At 46.8% G+C, this 20,536-nt stretch overlaps 1 protein-coding gene across 1 annotated transcript; it reads right to left on the reverse strand.

Annotated features, from left to right (window-relative positions):
• Positions 1-4,698: 4,698 nt before the first annotated feature.
• Positions 4,699-11,500, reverse strand: LOC119175524 (uncharacterized). The gene is made up of 2 exons (XM_037426448.2): positions 10,661-11,500; positions 4,699-5,971 (listed from the first exon to the last, which is right to left on the reverse strand). The coding sequence occupies exons 1-2, from the start codon at positions 11,051-11,053 to the stop codon at positions 5,003-5,005; spliced, it is 1,362 nt and encodes a 453-aa protein (XP_037282345.2). The 5' UTR covers positions 11,054-11,500; the 3' UTR covers positions 4,699-5,002.
• Positions 11,501-20,536: the final 9,036 nt, after the last annotated feature.

Here is a 20,536-nt window from a genome sequence, read left to right on the forward strand (position 1 = left end):
CCTACCTTTCCGTGTGTGTTTATTCAGCCAAAGCACTGAGCCATTCGTCTACTTGTTTGCTGGCACGCATGCCTAACGAGAATGTTGTTTGAGAAAGCCAATCTAGAGCTAACGTCTAGCAACCTCCACAGTGTTGCCTGATGGTTTTTTAGAAGCATTCTCACTCCCTGTCCGGCGGCTGCCGGCGTGTACACCAGTGCTGCCAGTACACACTTCTCCGGTATCCGCTCAAGTTCACCGCTGCGGTCGCCTCTCGGGGAATTCCAACAATTCTCACTAGATGGCCTACCACCACCCAAGGCGTTGGTTTTCGATGGCCCGCCTCCTCGCGACTACGTGCGCTTCGTTCTCGTCGTTTCGTAAGCACGGCAGTACGTGTAAAGTCACTACGTTGAGCGTTACGCACGGGTACCGATATCCTCCCAAGCTCCCTCACCTGTTTCCAAAGGACCCCGGGCGATGTTTTTCACTTCGCGAAATTCCGGGGTATTGTCGAACTCAGCAATGGCCTTACCTTGAGCCACTCGAATGGGAGGCCGCAGTAGCTAATTACTACAATCAGGAGTTGAGAAGTATCACAACGCCGGCGGAATAAACTACGCAAACATAAGCGAGCGAACAAGTTGGGTCGCTTCTCGCTTCTTCGAGATAACGGCAGCTGACAGAGTGGGTGTGTTCTATTTTGATAGTGCCGGCTAAAGCAGTCAGCGTAAGCGAACAGCGTTCTCAGGTGGCTTGATGTTTGGAACCACTGCAGATTACTTTCCAGATAGCGAGACTACATGCTGCCTTTTTTTTTCGTTGCAGTGCGCAGCGGAAGCTTAACCACTGAGGGTGGGCTGAATAGACTATATGAATCCATGATTCAACCTCACGTCCTCCATCTTTCTGTTGCAGTCACCCCTATCCCCCGTTTTCGCTAATGTTTCCCGCCAATGTTCGCTTAGCACCACGGGCGCTCTTAGCGTCACTCTTTCTCGCATACTTGCAGTCACTTGCTCAGCACACCACAGCCTGGTGTGATATATTCTTATCACACTTGGGTCTTGTATTGGCCATCACAGCAACAACGACGCCGGCACCAGCTGATAGTTTCGTTGAGTGTCCTAATATTGGCTAATGCTACAAAAAAAAAAAACCTAAACCATGGGGACAGAAGCGAAAACATATCGGTAGGCGTCTGGCTTGTGTTCGCAGGGATACGCATGGTAATTCTATAGATAAACAACGCATACATCGTGAAAGGCTTCAAAATAAACGAGGCGAAAACGATGCGCCATACGAAACCGGGCTTGCTTCTCGAGAGAAACGAGAGAGAAAAAGATGAAGCTTGAGGGACGAAATACGATTGTATGCGTCTCCGTTTAGCATCTGCTGGCAAAGAAGGCACGTCCATCGGTCCACGTATACCTGACACGAACTCATAAACGCTACACAATGGGGTTGGTCGTGCGCTTGTATGGGATACTCGTATGCGGCGAGGCCACAATGCAGAAACGGCTAGTTCCGCTTGGCTGCGCTGTTTGGACTCCCTGCAGTGCCCGGTATATCGAATCCGTGGGTCCCAGCCTAACGTCGTGAGGTCGGCAGGGATGCTTTGCCTCTGCAGTGAGCCTCGCCTGGCTTTGACAACGGAGGAAACCTACGGCCCCGTCTCCTGCGCTTCTCGAGCTTGCAGTGAGCGGCCCTGCGATCCGAGACGCGATTGTGAGCGTCCTCGTAATGAGACACGATTCTCCCGTGTTATTCTTCGACGTTGTGGTTCCTCCTCTTCTTACTCTTGCTCTCCTATACTTTCTCTGCATGAGAAGAATAGAAGGAAAGGCAGGAAAAGAAAATCACAAAAGTTAACATACCTGCTCTTCCGCTGTTCTGATCTCCTTCTTGCTCAAAGAAACGGATGGAGCCGTAGTAAACTGCTTAGATTGTATTTCTTTCATTGCTGCTTCGATTCGCCCTTGCGAAAAGGAATGTGACCCAGCCTGGATGGGCAGTAAGCCAGCGCGAAGCGATGTCGCAGAGACTGTTTACGACCTGAACGTGATCGGCATTACAGATACTTAGCAACATCCAATACGGCCACACGCCAATAGTGTCCAATCTTATCACTGTTTTCGCGCGACAGTAAAATCATGATGGCCTGCGCGTTCGCTAGCGAAATGCTCAAAAAAAAAACGTCAGTTTCTTTAACAATGATACTGTTCTTGGGCTTTGCCCGAAGACGGATGAGTGTCTCCACGTCACGTGTTACCCTTCAGTTCTCGGATACGCGCATAGATGGCGTAACTGCATCGCTCGCGAACGATGCGGTAGCCGCACAGTGAAGCAGGCAAGGACGGCTCCACTGCGAATAGAGTATAAAGTCACTGATGTGCCAGTGTGCCAGGAGCTGAATGCCAGACGTCCTTTCCCGTGCTTCTCGATTCTACAAATACTGTCGTCAAAGACACCCACACAATCGCATAGGAAAGAATAGAGAAGCAACAAGGCAGGGAGGTTAGCCAGACTGCAGTCCGGTTGGCTACTCAACGCTAGAGGAAGAGGAAAGGGGGAGTATAAAGTTAAGGAAAACTTAAGACAACCGTGGCCTCACTGTTGCTGCAGATCTCACGCTCACTGGAACTGGGGTTAGTTACTTTTGCCGGGGAACGTTAAGAGTATGGATTGAAATCGCAGACAAAAACGGACAAATTAAAATAAATATAGTCATGACGCAAGGCGAAATAGTGAAACATTCCATCATACTGAGAAACCATCTCGGCACTCCTTGTTTTGTGTTTGTTTCTGCGTGCTTGCAAAATCCAACTTCTCAAAGCCAGCGCGACTAACCGAATGTTTGATATACACGCAAGAATTGAACTGTCTGCTTTATCTCGCAAAACGTCCCGCTGCGATAAACGCGGGTGCACTCGTTTAGCGACCAAATAAGAGTGCGCACACTGTTTTGCAACAAAGGCAGCGACGCGCATTCTTTCGTAGTATACACTTTCGTGTCTCGGACGAGTGTTTCCGTGTACATCTGCCGTTATTGCGCCACCACGACGAATGCACTCTCCGTGATGTATTGTGTCTAGTGCTCGTGGTTAGGCTCAAAACAGAAGCTCCTGGACGAAGAATGTTTGCGCGCTTCTCTGATTGCGCGTATGAACACACGTGTGCCTCTGCATGTGCGAGAATTTGACTCAACGTAGGTTATTTGCCACTTGGTGGACACGATTGGATTACATGGTGATTTTACAGATGGTATTTTTTTTCACACTCTTGGGTGTATGCCAATTATGATCCCAGATGCGTTTTTATGTAACAAACAATAAAAATCTAGAAATGAAGAAAAAGCCTTCGCACGCCGCCGAAACGCATACGTTGGAGGCCATGTTCGAAGAAGCACGTGTTCATGATCTGTTCCGCCAGATGTCCAGAACGTTCAATGATTATCGAACCAGAACCGTCGATTGCATACCAGTTCAATCGTTAAATACTGATTTGCTATGATTCGAAAAAAAGCAGAAGTTTGTACTTGACCAGAAACACTTGGAAGAGAACAAATAGCTGCGCTATCAAGTCGAGTCACTAATAAGGCAGAGTACTCATTACTCATGTAGCAACCGAGGACGAAACGGCGCAATGAGCACAAGGACCCAGAGGAACAACTATGACAGCACCGCGAGTTCCGCCACCTCCTTGTTCTTTTCGCGTGTATTGAGCCCGAATTTCTGAACGCGAACCACAAAGTACTAATAATATCTGTGGTTTGACGTCTCAAAACCATCACACAATCACGAGAAACGCCGTAGCGGAGGGCTTCGGAAATTTTGTCCATCTGGTGTTCTTGAACCTTACTGACATCGCACAGTAGACGGGCCTCTACCATTCTGACTCCATCGAAATGTGGCCACCGCAGCCGGGATCGAACCCGCGACCTTTGGGTACGTCAGCAGCCGAGTACAATAACCGCTACACCACCGAGGCGGAAAATCATCTATAGTGCGCATCAATTCGTTACTCACGTAAGGTACAGTGCAATCACCTCACCTTAGGTACGTTCCCTCATCCGCATGTTTTTGTTTTTGTCCTCATCGAGCGACAAAATATACGCAGGCCGAGGAAATCTGTTACACGTTGACGCAGCAGGTTGCAGTGACATTTCCGCGCCGGTTTGCTTTCAACTGAAAGCTGCGCGTTGCCGTGCCTGTGTACTCAAGGGAAAGCCTTGCTCACGGCCGGGCCTCCATCGCGTGCCAGCGATTTCCCGGGAGGGCATTTAGGTGAATGGAGGTCGTGGGGGCCGAGCGTAAACAGCCGAAATGATGCAGAAGCGACAGCGACGAGTATAGCTATATACCGTCACGTTCCACAGACGCTCGGCGTTCGAAAGTGTTTTCCTCAAGGGCATGCCGATATCAGTTGAGCTCACATGAAATATTGAGTTGCCCGCCTGGGATGCGTGGATGCTCTTGCTCTTAGAGAAATATTGATTGCACTTTGAGTGGCGTTGTAGAACGAGCGAAGCCGCTGAACAAATAGCTAGTGTGACGAGATCGCTCTCGTTTTCGTTTGTTCTTTTCGGGTCCTAGCTCTTTCACTTTCTGTCTTTCTTTTTTTTTCTTGAATGTCACATTGGATTCGGGAGGTATTTTGTCGCGTAGGCCTTACTTTACCTGTTATGAAGTAGAAGTTATTTAGTTATGAAAGTTGAAGTTATTTAGTTATTTATTTATTTATTTATTTGCCATTGTGGCAGCACTTTCAATGATATGTTTGCGTAAGTTTTCCGATACCTAAAAGCATAAGCTATTTTTGTACTGATGATTTTACCCCAAGGTTTGTAAAATTTGAAACGTATAGTGCTGTTCAGTTGAGTGGTGCTGGGCAATCACAACCTTAAGTTTATGAATGCTATAGCCGATCACCGCACCAGGAGTTCAGCTGCTTGTCACTTTGAACCAACCAATGCTCTAGTCTTTGAGGCACCACCAGCACAGTCACAAAGAAAACACTCTCACTATCGCTGAATGAGTCTTGACACCACGTCGACACTATTCCGCAAGACATTGCGCACTTTGGACGCTACTCCTCTCCAAAATTCGGGCTTCCGCATTAGTGGCGAATTCATCAACGGCTTTTTCCAAACCAGCATGCTCGTGTCCCTAGCGTATGTTTCACCTCTGACGCCACGGTAGTGAAACAGGAGCGCCTGGCTCACGGTCAACTGCTTATCGCGGTTCCGTCCACCGGGCAGAAAGCGCCTGCAAAAGTGTATACCTCCTTCGAGAACTTCCAGGGGGTCGGCAAAGTACTTGCTTCTTAGGCCCGTAGGCCAAACCCGGCGACTGCGGTTCAGGCTGGCGAAGATAAAAGGCCTGTCCATCCGGGATGCAGCCCGAACCCAGAACACATTACGCACAACAATACACGCCTTGGACTCCGGTACCTTGGCCAGGAGTTGGGCGATGGTGCGGGGCTTGCCGCGCACCGGAAGCGGAAACACGTACTCGTCGAGATCGACGATGAGGACCCTCCGCGAAGCGTTCGCGTGCCGGTACAGACAGTCCTGCGTGAAGGCGTTCTGGGCCAGGGCCCAAGACTTCTTGGCCCCAGGTAGGTACCAGGAGAAGAAGTCGACCGTCAAGCCTTCGCGTCTGAGCGTCCACAGGTAGTCGTTCACGTCATCGCGGGAGTCGTAAGCGTAGAAGGTGAACCTCTGGACACCGTGAAGTGAGTAGTAGGCCACGAAGTGCCTCAGATCGTGCACTTTGGGGACTCCGCCGTAGAATGGTCGGACGCACAGCGAGAGTGAGCCCATCTCGTGGGTGCCGAGAGTACGCCTCCGGTAGTGGACTGGTATGCTCTTGGACGTGCCGGTCTCGGCTCCTGTAACTGCTACGCGGATGGTCTGTGGTGTCTCGGTGTCGTTCGTCAGACGGTAGGGGCAAGTGATGAACACGCCGTCGTACTTTGCGTGGTGGTGGTCCTGAAACGATGTTTATTCGTGAGGATCAAATCAAAAGACGATATATATTTATTACAGAGTTGGAAGTTATGGCTTAACGAAGAGACCTAAAGTAAGTTTGATCCCCTCTCAATATTTTTATGGGATATAAGTAAAGCTACTTACACCTTGTGACACATATTACAGTATCGAAAGTAGTGACATGAGAGTTGGGCTAGTTGGTGCTGATTAATGACTGGCGGCGTGACACGAACTCATGGTTCCCTCCAGGTGTTTCTCTTTCTTCCGAGTGTTTCTGATTTGCAGTCAGCCAATCATGATATCCTACTTTATTGACTTTTCAAGGTTGGGTTATCCGTTGCCGCCGCAAACTTGAGCTTTTATGACTGATTCGATCATCGATGGAAAAAGGATTTTAGTATAAGTGGCCAACTGCGCCTCCAGTGTTGAAGGTTGCGTTTCACGCTTTTATAAGAGTTATCGTAATTTTTCAGCATAGAGTACGGACAGTCCAGGAGAGTATACAAGTGTCCCCTACAATTGCAGCCTGTTAATATCTTATTGTACGAGCATGTAGGGCGTGTATTGGAGTCGTTGGCAAGAATCATTGCTACGTTCAATACGGAAGTAAAAATCAGGTATATGCGCCTTTTATCATTGACGCCTGACTTTGTGTGCCTTATAGTTCACCTCATATAAGTTTTGCACAATGGGCCGAATTCTCCCACTTTTGACGTCTCATTTTCAATCCTGATGATCAACTGATGGCCAAGAAACTGTCATAAAAAATAACAGATTAGCTCTAATCAAGTTTTCGAGTCCACCACACCTAGCCTGCTACACTCCACAACAACTACAAGCAGTGTAGTCCACTACACTGCTTGTAAAAATCCCTGGGTGCTTTTCAGAATTCTTTTCGCTGCTAGATAACGCCCCGAGGTGCCGATAAAATGTGCTATTTTGCGTAGAAAACTGACGTTCCTCCGGGTTTCTACGTTGTTTGACAGTTTAAAATGCGTAACGACGCTGATGACGTCACCAACAACGACGACAAAAAGACGCACTTAGAAGTGTGCTGGCTTGGGCTAGTTGGTATGGCATGACGATAGTTATAGCGGGAGAACAAAACGACGACACAGAGACAAGAAGGACACGCTCGTGTCCTTCGTGTCCTTCTTGTCTCTGTGTCGTCGTTTTGTTCTCCCGCTATAACTATCGTTAAACAAGATGCACCTTTAGTATATGCAATTACAAGTGGTCCTCTGATTAGTTCGTTTCTATCTTTATAGTGTTTTTCGTACAGTTTAACGAACCATAAAAACTGGCATATACGCCATTGACTTCTCGAATTCTTCTTACCCCTCTTTGTTCGAAGATCGCATCAAGGAAGCGGTGCGTTAACAGCGTGCCTAGGCGCCTTCGAATTTACGCGCCTTCGAATTTACGTGAATTTACGCGCCTTCGAATTTACGTGGACTTTAAAGAAAAAGCGACAATCGACGGTTACTTCGATCTTGCCATTTTTTTAGAAGTTCAGTGACCGTAAGTAAAAAAAAATGCTCTAGTCTTCTCATCCTACACTTAGAGGTAAGCGTAAACACACAGTATCAGCAAAATACACAATATATGTAAGAAGCTTTAACTGAGACGCACTGACAGTCCACGAAAGGCCCAAAGCGACACTCTCGAAAAAAAAAAGAATTTTTGGATTTTGCGGTTTGTGTTTCTTTGGTTTCGAAGTATTCTGCATACACCAATAAATCCGCAAATAAGGACCGGCTGCGTCCAATATTATAGATTCAGTCCGCACCGCGGAACGAACGATATCAAGAAAGTTTTTTACCGAGATTGCTGTGTAACTATAGTGAGCGCCCACATGATTTCAGCAGCAAGTTATACTCTTAAAGCGCGTATAACTTGACTGAAGGGGAAGTGTAGGTAGAAATTCGCTTCAGTAACGACACGAGACATTCCTTTATCTTTCTCCTGCTTCCCATCCCTAAGATATTCGGTTTCAGTCTGCAGCAGCTATTTTCAATATAAAGCTTCCCTGGTGTGACCGACCACTGATTCTCTCCCGAGTGTTTTTTGTTCTTTTTGTTTTCTTTCTTCTGTTTTTCTTTTTGCTGCGGTGCATAACATTAGATTGTTTGAAATGTGGCATATTGTGAAAATACACATTCCTTGCTAACGATTCGGGAAAACGCATTTTTTTTCAAGTCTTCGAGTTCATTATCGCACCTATCCACATCGGTGACGCTTCTGGTGTTCAGCGAAAACAGATGCTCGTAATTACACCCTGGTAACAAACATTATGCGGTGCTCAAATTAAAGAGACGACAGTTAGAGCAAAATTCTGTGTTATTTCACAGTGTAAGAAGCGGAGGACTGGTCAGAGCCAGCTTGTGTATTTTCTCTTCATCCCTCCGTTACTCTCCGGATGAAAAAAAAGAAAAAAAAAACACGCAAGACAACATGGTATTTTTGCCAGTTTATATGTGACAGAAATCGTTGGATTGAGATTTCATGAAATTAGTGCTGCTATTATAATGCCGTATCACCTACATCAACCAACATTAGCCAACATTTGCCGTCATATATCCAAAGCTAGTCATCATAGAGGCATCATGAGATAAAGCTAGCGTGTATTTGTCAATGAGAACCCGACAACCGCCAACGTTACCCACCATTCAGCCATATGTAGAGAACGTTAGCGGTAATTTTGGCACTGTTAGTTAACACTAAGAGATGACAGCCGCTATTTAGTTATTACTGACCACCTAGCCAGTAATACCGTATTTACCCGCGTACTTCAAGAATTAGTCGGGCATAAAAGTAAGACCAACTCGCCCAGCAACGCGTTCTAGTTAGCCAGTGTTATACAGCGAAAGTAGTATGCTCATACTCACATGCGCATACTCATATGCGCGTACGGTAGTGCGTGCATACCAGAAACATCCGCATACCGCCAGCGCTGGCTGGCCATTAGCAGTAAAATGCAGCACTGGTCAGCACTGGCAGTAGGCGGCACTGGTTAGCAGTACCGGGCACTCCCGGCGTTGGTTAGCCATCGCTAATCAGTGCCTGTAGTATGTGGTTAACTACAGCAGACCTAGACACTACTGCCGCCATTCCCCGTTCATAAATAGTGGTACCTTAACTCGAAGAAAGCCACTAAAACTTCGATAAAAAAAAAAACTAAGAGGAAGAGATAGTGGATACATGATTGATTGATATGTGATGTTTAACGTCCCAAAGCCACCATATGATTATGAGAGACGCCGTAGTGGATGTCTCTATTCGGGGTTCTTGAACGTGCACCCAAATCTGAGCACACGGGCCTACAACATTTCCGCCTCCACCGAAAATGCAGCCGTCACAGCCGGGATTCGATCCGGCGACCAGCGGGTCAGCAGCCGAGTAACTTAGCCACTAGGACAACACAGCGGGGCGAGATAGTGAGCACAAAGGTGGCTACTAACAAATGGCGTTCATTTCGAGAAAAAGGAAATAAAAAAAAAACGCCTCCTCCTAAGTCCGCACAGACCACGCGCAAAACACCATACTATAGGTCACTGCACACAAGTCACCACTGTTCAAGAAAGCCGCACTCTTTTCTGTTCACACAAGTCATCACTGTTCAAGAAAGCCGCACTCTTTTCGAGTCAAAAACACAGAAGCTACGTTTACAATTTTTTTCCGGATCAAGTTTCTAAATATGGTAGGCTTCAAGCAATTCTCTTTCGCGTTGCTTCTTAACCTTACTTACAATGAATGCATTTCTAAACATGGGTGTGCAACCACACCCATGTTTTGCTTTTCGCAACTAAACGGAACAACACATGTGTTACAGGCGCAGTATTTTTCGTCATTTCTGATTTCGCAAATTCTGCATTGTGTGACAAGCTGCGCAACCTTCCTACACGGGCTTACGAGATTGCTTGGAGCGGAACAGGCCAGAAATATTACCACATTAATCTGTTTCACGTCAGACAAACTCGCAGACCTTTGTAGGAGGGTTGTGCAGCTTGGCACACTAGGCAGAGTTTGTGAAATCAAACATGTAAAAAAATACGGCGCATGTGACACATCTGTGTCGTACGCATTCCGCTTAGTTGCGATAAGCAATACATCGGACAATCTGGTCGATGCATTAACGTTTGTTCGCGGCAGCATGCGAATCTTCTGCTCTCTGGCACTGATGGTAACCTTCCGCTACGTTGTAGGCAATGTGGCTGCACACCCATGTTTCGAAATGTATTCATTGTAGGTAAAGTTAAGACGCGACGTGGAAGAGAATTGCTTGAGGTGTACTATATTCGTAAACTCCGTCAGGAGAAAATGTGTAAGCGCAGCTTTTGTGTTTTTGACCAGGGAAGAATGCAACTTTCATGAACAGTAGTGACTTGCATGGCCAAGATAGGCGCAGTGGTCCGGTATGGTGCCTTTGCGCACGCTCTGTACGGACTTGAAAGGAGGCGATTTGTTTTTTTTAACAAACATAATTTGTTAGATAGCCACCTGTTTGTCACTGTCTCTGCTTTTGTCTCTCAGTTCTTCCTTTTTCAACGTTTTGGGGGCCTTCTTCGAGTTTAGGTATGCCCCAACTTGTCCAACAAGCAACCCTCTTGTGTAAATAGTGGTAGTATAATAAGGTACGTCCTCGCGTACAGTGAACTCATTAGAATCATCACCGTCATCACAACGAACCTGAAGGAACTCCCGCTTGGCGACGACGGGCGGGGCAGGTTTACCGGGCCGGTCGTCGATCAGGCACGAGTAGTTCACCTTAAGCGCGGGACTGAGACGCGCGAGTCCCACGACTCGCACCACGGTCGCGTCGGGGCCCAGACGAGGGTCGAGGTAGGCCGAGTAGACGTACACGTTGGAGCTCACTTTGGTCCAGGCGTCCAGCCGTTCGGCACCGTCTGCGGTGAAGTAGGGAGAGTCCGTTCTTTGCTGCGTAATCCTTGACGAGTGCTGTGGCCGCTGCTCGGAATAGTCGGTAGGGCCGTGGTTCATGTTCAGGCCCAGTTGAACGCCCACGATGAAGGCGCTCGCGAATGCGCACAGAAGCAAAAGCGCGAGGCGGATCCTTTGCATGGCGCTCAAAGAGCCTTGAATAGCAGATGAGACTGGTTCTTCATAATCTTTTATTCCCCTTACGCATTCCACCCAAGAGCAGGGTAACCGGCCGGTCTGAAAAGTGGCTTATCAGTCCTTCAGTCTATTCCCTCCGCTTTCGTTTCGCTGGTCTACGTAGCAACGACTAGGTATTTAATAAACACCCATGAAGATAGGTTTACCACTGTGTATGCGTTTCTCGCAGACTACTCGTAGGCAACTTTGCCTTCTTATAGATTAGTCGTGTTTGATTAGGTGAATTTTGTAGATCACCTATTCACAAGATACGTTAGCAGTTAAAATGGTTTGCTGCAATTCGCAGTTACTCAAATCATTTGCAAGCAGAAAGCAAAGCAGTCGAAACTATGAGACATTAATTATTTTGAAGGTTATTTTTTTACTATATATATATATTTACTTAGGCGCAAAACATTTCCTCCCTTTCTGTGTAGAATGTCTAACTTAATTTCTGGCATTGCAAAAAAAAGTATCTGAATTAACAGAAGTAATGATAAATGGGTTCTATGGAAGGGTCACAAGCATGATAAAATAACATTTAGAGCTTAATTTGCATTATGTGGATTATACACCAATTGCGTGGTTTGTATTGCTTCTCTGACGCACTGCGCACTGTAATGGGAATTTTGGTAACTATGGTACGCGGTATACATATAATGAAAGCTTTGGTACATGGCTATTCTACACTGATGCCTACTACCACGGGGAGGTGTTAATTGGGCACACTGAAAAAGAGTGATAAAAACAACTGGTTGTTAGGCATTTGCTGTCTGATGGGGGGGGGGGGGGTGGTAGAGTGTAGCAACTTGTCATTAGAGACGCATTTACCATTCTAAATAATGTAGCTGTTCTTTAGATAGCTCATATGGATCTATCAATTTGTCTGTTACATTTTGATTTGGCCCACAGGCACCTAGTTCTCAGGGTACTTGTATGACAGTTTTACACTTCACACTCTTCAATGCTGTGAGTGCAGAAAATATCAAAGCTGGCCACTCTTACGTGAGAGGTGCGACAATATGTGCACTCACATTCATATACTTCCTCTATTACTAAATACAGTACAGGCCTTGATTATACGGCCTTGACTACGCATTGTACTCGGTCGACTTGGAAGCAAGACGGGCAGCTTTTTCTATAAACCGTTGTGTTTGATGATCTAGACCCTCGATGGCATTCGTTGCAGTACTAGTCAAACGAAATGATTCCTGTCCTCTGATTCTATTACTTTTTTTATCATCCACCGTTCAAGGTTCAAAATATGCCGCTTTCTGAGACAACTTGTACGAAAACACGGATCCAACCACTGAAGATTCACGAAGAGAAATAGCGTTGCGATAGTTAGGGTATCCCAGCCCTGCAGAACCATCTGTCGAAACTTTCCCGGCTATTTCTTAACATCAGACGAGGCTAATATTAAGCGGGACGTCTGCACATGCGAGAACGAAGCGCACATCATGAAACCACGTTGACGAAGACTCGTGCGTTCGCGGTGTACATGACTCTGAGTGGGTGTAGAGTACAAGATGGCACAAAGCCCGAAACGGTAGCACCAAAAAGAAGCAGCCAAGCAAAGCCGAGACAAGAACGTTAACGAGATAACTTTCCGGTTGGGTCCCCCTGCGTTGCTGGTTGAAGCAGATAAGGGAACTTATACACGATGAGAGTTAAGAAACACGAGCACACGCGTGCGGCAGAATACCCCGCTGTTCCAGAAAGGACACAGCTCAAGCGATCTCGAAACCAAGCAGCCTTCTCGACGCTCGCAGCAACACGGTCAAAGTCGTTGTGAGCGCGGCGTCAAGCGCTGGCATCGACACAATGGGCGTCCACGTCGCTCGCCGAGACAGTTTTGTGCTCTCGTATACTCACGCGCCGGTGTCCCATGTCCCGCGCCTGGAAGATATATGCACGCACTCTGGCGAAGCTCAGAACACGCCTCGTCGCCTCATCATCAACGCACAATCCTGGTCGAGCGCTAAACACTGCATGGCGTGGCTCGTACGCCTACCGGGAGACAGTGGGCCCTGGTTTAGAAACCGACGACGCGGCATAACGCGTGCGAGGTTTCCTGAGCGGTGGAAAGAGGAGGCGGCTTGGGGGGAGGTGTTATATTCTGGCGGGCCCGATAAATGACGTCTGGCCGGAGGTCGGTACGCTACTGAGCGTGCATTGATCGGAAACGCTGGCACAGCTGAGCCGAGCTGCTCGCGTCGCCAGTGAAGCGTGAAGGAAGCGAGGCGCGCTTAATAGGCGGCGAAACGACATCCGACAGCCGCCTGCAGCTGGAACGTAGGGCGGTAGGAGAAGACCGTATCGCTGCAGCCCGCCGACTCCGCTGTTTCCGGCGACTCGCCGGGTTACGAACACTAGACTGCGGCACGACGTCGGTTCAAAGGGTGAGAACGAATGCGTGCGTAATGTGATCCAGCAGCCACGAACTATGCGTGCAGTCTAGCGAATGCTCTTGCATATTTCAGACACACGCGCGCACACACACAAAAAAAAATGCTAGTTCCTCGGATAAGACACTGTTTCTCGCATCCTGACTTTCTTGAGCAAGTAATTTAGGCTCATCCATCTCGGTATCGTTTCCTTGCATAGAAATACACAGTGGTCACGTTGATAAGAGAGAAATAATAAGGAAGGAGATAAGTGCCCACATGTATAAGTTGGTACTTGCCGCTGCATGTGTCACTGTATGTGGAATGACTGAATGTGTGTCACTGCCTGCTAGATTTCCCGACACAGCTGTTTCATGAAGGAGCGCTAACGCTTCTTCGGGACTTGCTCTGAAAGCTTATGGAGAACAACTCAAATCGTTGTATAAATGAGCCGTCTGTTCCTTTGACGGACCGATAGTTTGAATTTATGCGCAAGCGCCCCTGATGTACTCTTGCTGTTCTATTCTCGTATGCGCACACGTGCCAAAAATATGCAAATGTGAAACCTTTTCCTGCTAATAAACCGATAGTAGCACTGCTTTTCACCTTTTTTTCTTGTGCTGACACTTATACAGCCCGCTCTAATGTATCAGCCAATCACGCAGAATGAACTATCCCAAGAGTAATTTTTTTATTCACCTTGGTTTCTGACTTGCACGTGGACTCCAACGTCAACTGACATTATTACCATCAACAACAAAAAAGGCGATGAGACCACACACACACACACACACAAAAAAAAAAAAGATTACTGATTACCGGCAACCATCCAAGAGTTCCTTTCACATGTGTAAAAACTGCAAAATTTTTCAACAACCCTCTTTCTTCATGCAGCAAAAGATCAGTGGGCTTGCCTTCCCTGTAGCACTGTCACTACAGCCTTTCTACATTATATTTTTTCGAAGGGAATCTTAATAAGTACCTGCTAACGCAATCTAGATTTACGTCATTGTTTTCATTTAAATGTTAGTTTGGTGTACCAACATGCCACATCTGATACGCCCTTACTATTGTTTGAACTAAACTGGATGAAATAAAGTAAACGCTTCCAGTAAGCGGAAGCCGTCATCCTGTTCCATTTGGGAGCGAAGAAGTTTGAGCAGGTCCGTATAGGTATGCCTCCGAATTTCGGTACATAAACAGATGAATATAGAGAAACATTGTCACAAATGCCGTGTTTTGCTATATTTACAGTGCTATAGTCTATATAGGCTGTTCTGGGGAATTAGCCAGCTGTGTATTGATAACTCATCCATAATAGAGGGGGGGGGGGCACGTAAATGAATGACACGAGTTCAGAGAGGTTAAACAGAACTGAGAATTATGCTTGCTACCCTACAGGGGGCAGTGGTGAAGTGGGGCTCCATGATAATGAAGCGGAGTGTGAGACTAAGGAAGCTCCAACACGGAGTGGCAGCGATCGCAGCCAATCATAATTATCCCACATGATCGAACAGAGTCCAGGAGCACGTGCAGTAAAATGAACACTGATTCGAGCTAAAGTCACCGACGTGTAGCCTTGAGAAACTGAACTGCTATCCTAAGGGCGTAACCATGATCGTATTTTTTGTGGTTATTCGCTAAACATGTGTGTGAAGCCACCGTCAAAAGTTTAGGGAGCACGAGACAAAAGTTTAAAAAGCCTAATATACATGCTGCTTCAACAAGCTGACTTCAATTTAGATGTACGGCCTGTTCTAAAACGTGCTGACTGCATGTACCGTGCAATTCGACCGAACATTTCATAAATTCCCGATAAACTAAGTTTTCTCAGACCTAATCGTGGGTTCTAACCACTTAATTCCTACCTTACGCACGTGAGGGTATGTGCGCATGTTAGTTCATGTGCGTGTAAAGTGTAAAAGGGTGCGTTTAGGGGGAAGGGGTTTGAGCTCCTGACTCTCCTCACGGGCCACACGTACGCATTATCCAAAAAAAGACATAGTTCTCCCTTCACGCTTTCTTTTCTTACAAACAACGAGATACGAAGCGAACAAACGAAGGAGTCTCTCTCAATGTTTGTTGTGGTTGGTAGACACAACCCCAAGTTTCAGCTGCACTGCACGTAATAAACAAGGCGAGGCATGGTGTACGCTTACTACACAATGCTGCCGCAGCGCCTATCGAGGGGCATAGAGGACGGAAGGCGTAGTAGATTGGATAAGCAGAAAATAAGCGGAAGGAAGGAAGCGGCCGAGCAGCTGCAAGGCAAACAAGCTTCGGAAGGCCGTGACGCATTATCTCCAGCCACACGCGATAAGAATGCGAGTCCCGCTGTGGAAGCTCGTTTGACACAGCCCGGAATTCTGGATCAGATGTATTTTATTGATGATTTGAGGGGTTTAACGTCCCAAAACCACCATATGATTAAAGAGACGCTGTAGTGGAGGGCCCCGGAAATTTCGACCACCGGGGGTTCTTTAACGTGCACCCAAATCTGAGCACGCGGGCCTACAACATTTCCGCCTTCATCGGAAATGCAGCCGCCGCAGCCGGGATTTGATCCCGCGACCTGCGGGTAAGCAGCCGAGCACCTTAGCCACTAGACTACCGCGGCGGGGTGCAGATGTATTTTACAAAGGGACGTTAATATAACAATTGGGGAAGGGGGGGGGGGGGGTCACATCCGGAAACCACAGTATGAATAACGCCCCAGCGGGCGGGGGGCTCCAGAAATTTGGACCACCCGGGTTTATTTAACGTGCAACTAAATCTAAGTTCACGCACCTTGATAATTTTCGCCCCCATAGAAAGCGTGGCTGCCGATGCTGGGATTCAAACCCACGACTTCCAGGCCAGCAGGAGAGCACCATTACTATAACAATGCTCCGAATCTAGCGTTAGGATGAAGTGGAAGTAAGATGTGGACCTATTTAACGGGAAACTAATAATCCCGTCCTGACATGTGGTTTCTCGTCGGAACGGGTAGAATGTTGGCTCAGTTCTGGTCAACCTGCCTGCCTTTCGTTTGCATGGATCACTCGCGAATCATCACAATATAAGTGGCCTGTTTCTAGTGGGGTGGAAGTGGCCGAATGTATTGAACGTTTAGCGAAGACACGTATAGTGCTACGCGTGCGATGAAATGACTAGGATTGATGCCAGTTTACGTTTACAAATTATCGCACAAATATTCATTGACGACACCAGAACTGGTGACTATCTTTGAAGCAGTTAAGCTTATCTGTGAGAATTCAGAGCCACGAAAGTGGGTGATATGCACGGATAGCAAACCTGCCCTTCAGCTAATCAGAAATGCGAGACCACTTTACAAAAATGTTGAAATAGCACAGTGTATAGCAGAAACTGTGAAGTATGCCTCAGCGCAGGGTCACAACATCGTATTCCTATGAACGCCCAGTCGCATTAGAATAAAGGGAAATAAAGAGGCTGACAGCCTCGCGAATAAAGCATGGAATGAAGGACGGGATTGCGCAATCCCTGTGTCTTGGGCGGATATTCGACATTTTATAACGCAAAGAGCTAGTCATTATTCGATGGCAAAGTGGTTTGATAGCCCTAAATCAAAGGAAACAGTACTTCATGAAGATGATCCACAGAGAATATTTTTCATAGCGACAGATCTTCCATGACACTTAGAGAAATTAATCCACAGACTAAGATTGGAAGTAGCATACACAAACAGCTTCCTGCACAAGATACATCGATCCAACTCACCGGAATGCCATTGTGGTCATGCAGAAGAAAATGTTCGCCATATTCTTTTGGAGTGCGTTAAAAACGCGAATGAAAGAGAAAAAGAAAAGAACAAAGTAGCAAGTTTGGACAGACGGCCCCTCACATTAAAGAAATTACTTGGACCATGGCCTGAGATGCATCTTCAGAAAAAGGCGAACATCTTCCTGACAGACTTCTTAGTGGAGACCGGACTGGATAAGCTCCTGTGATAGACAGCCAGAGATGGATATATATGAAATGTGTTAGTGCATATACTGACAGTAGAAAAAGAAGGTGTACGTGAGAACAATTCATAACAGTGTGAACTGCTGCAAACAAACTGTGCAATGACATGATATTTCAACTGGTTTCAGTGTGCTATTATGATTTTTTTTCGAATTGTTCATTTTTGGGTGCTGTTCAGGATTATTCTTTTTTTTTCCTCTGCAGAACTTCGTGATATGGAGTAGCCGAGGCAATACGGACCTTCTCCACAGCAAAACAGTTAGAACAGAACAGATTCCGTCCCAAAGTGTGGCTGATAGCCTTCCTCTGAACTTGAGCTGTCATATTTAAATACTCCATTCATTCTTTCTCCTAGCTCGTAGCACGCGCTTTCTGGCATACACGTTTTTATGTCATTTATTTTTTTTATTGCTGAGTGAGTGTGAGGGGGCGCAGACAGACGAATGGTCGGACACCACCACTGGGCCATCACGTGATTATTGAGAGAGTGTGAGGGAGGGAGGGCACAGCTGGCACACTCCAAGGCACGGACGGACTGATGGTTGGTCGCCGCGAGTAGGAGCCATTAAAGGCGACCAGCACATAGCAATGCCGAGGTATACGAGTGCCACTGGCACACATTCAGGCCAGAAATTGGGGCCTCCTCCCATTTTTTTTATGTTCCTTGTTTTTCATTTTTCACTCGGGGGTTACGTCTGAGACAGCAGCATTTGTCATAGCTGGACACAACCAGTATAATGCACTGTCCTGACTCGTTGGGCTGACCCTGCTAGCAGTACATGATACGTCACGTCGTAGGGGGTTTAATTAGATGACATTCGTATCGTGGGCTCAATAATACAGGAGGTATACTATAACGTCATAGCAACAGCACGCCTCATAAGATTACTCAATATGACTGGTCAATAATAAATACGCCAGCTTGATTTCCTTGCTTTCCTAGGAGGCCTGACAAAGAAAAATATCTTCTATCGGATGGCAAGAAAAAAATATAGTCTAGTGGCTAAAGTACGCGGCTGCTGACCCACAGGTCGCGGGATCAAATCCCGGCTGCAGCGGCTGCATTTCCTATGGAGGCGGAATTGTTGTAGGCCTGTGTGCTCAGATTTGGGTGCATGTTAAAGAACCCCAGGTGGTCGAAATTTCCGGAGCCCTCCACTACGGCGTCTCTCATAATCATATGGTTGTTTTGGGACGTTAAACCCCGCATATCAAATCAAATAAAAACATATCTCATTCCTCTCGCAATAATTGTCCGATAATTTGTGCGTAACCTTCACCGCTAGTTAAATTTTTTTCAACTTTGGTTGCAAATTATTGTATTATAAGGTAAACAAAGTAACAGGAAGTAAGTGCCCTTAATCTAGAAAAAACGAATAAATGAATGAACAAGCGAATGAATATTTTGTCCTCTGAAAAAAAAACGGCTTGATTATTTTTTTGTATATGTGTGTGTTCGTGACTGTACGTACTATGGGTGCATACGGCATCATTCTGTATATCATAATCATCACCCGACACCTGAAGTAGCAAGGCAGGCGTTAAATAAGAATAACACCTCCAGAAATTTCATTAAATATTATTATCTCTCTCTTCAAGCAACGGAAACAACGAGGCAGCAGTGTAGAATGAAATAGTTTACATATCGACAGTTCTTTCGCAGTAGTGAAATAACAATAATCTATCACAGAGAGAAAAAGTACAGAAGATCAAAACAATACATTAAAGACGGAAATAAGAGGTAAGTAGGAGGAGAATAGAACGACAATACGACTATCTGCTCAGACGTGAGTTTGCAAAGTCGCTTTGGCGGTCTAGGGAATACATTTGCATAAAGTAATAGGTACGCAAGAGAATTTTGCTAGGATATCCCGAATGCTGGGCTTCTTTTATGGAGTTTCGTGTGTTTACGTCTAAACTATCGAGGCGTATAACACATTTCCCACCCGCTCTCATCTATTCCACCACACTAACACCTATACCTCACAGCGCCTCTCACCAGAAGCCTGCCGCAATAAAACATGTTGTGATTAGTAGGTCATACAAAGTGAGGGCCTAGATCATATTGAAGAAACGCACTCCAGCGCACTCTCGCAATGCGTTTGCTTTTCCCTACTACTTCGCACATATTGAACGCTAACGGAGGCGTTCCGTGTGGGTCGTTCCGCGAGCAGGCGCGGTCGCAGTCTTGTGGGATGTTAGCAAGGCAGCCGCTACGTGCAAACACTGCGTCGGAAAAAAGTGTTCTCGCAATGCGGGATGGCCGGGCTATAGTAGTAGCAGATGGGGAGTCGCCGCCGCTCAGGAAACCGGGCTGAGAGCTCTGTACACACAGACCCCATATATGCAAGCATGCACGAGCGATCAGTGTGAGCTGGCGTGTGTATATATACACACGCACCTACCGACCTGCCGAGGTTTGCGCTCGGTCCATTGAATCCGGGTGAGCTCACATATAGTCTCGACTGGCGTGCATGTGCGCGCCCCGCCTTTCGTCGGAACTCCCGGCCGCGACTCGTACGTCTGTATTGCACGTCCAGCGGGCCTTCTTTGTAAGCCTGGGCAAATGAAAGTTTGTTTGGCGCCCCTCCGTATAGTGCGCGTCGTGATTGCTCTCCCACCGGTTGCGAAGCGCGCGGTCTCTATGCAGTAAATCGAGCGAAGTGTGATGTAATACTCGCGTGGCCGTGCTTTGCAAGCAGCTTTGAAAAACGCTTCGATAGGACTGCGTTGAAGTGACGATGAGGATTACATAAGGTATGACGGGCCTCTGTGTGTGCACATATGTGTGCATGCGCGCACGTGCGTGTGTGTGTGTGTGTGTGTGTGTGTGTGTGTGTGTGTGTGTGTGTGTGTGTGTGCGTGCGTGCGTGTGTGTGTGTGTATGTGTGTGCGTGTGTGGAGCGGGGGTGCATTTATACTATGCGACAAAAATTAAGTAGATGACCATGTTTTCTTGTTTTGAACCCCATCTCCCCCTATAAATCATGGTCACATTCCTTCAGGACCTCAATGAATCTATCTATCTATCTATCTATCTATCTATCTATCTATCTATCTATCTATCTATCTATCT

Source organism: Rhipicephalus microplus, chromosome 3 (assembly GCF_043290135.1).
Source record: "Rhipicephalus microplus isolate Deutch F79 chromosome 3, USDA_Rmic, whole genome shotgun sequence".
Lineage (NCBI taxonomy): Eukaryota > Metazoa > Arthropoda > Arachnida > Ixodida > Ixodidae > Rhipicephalus > Rhipicephalus microplus.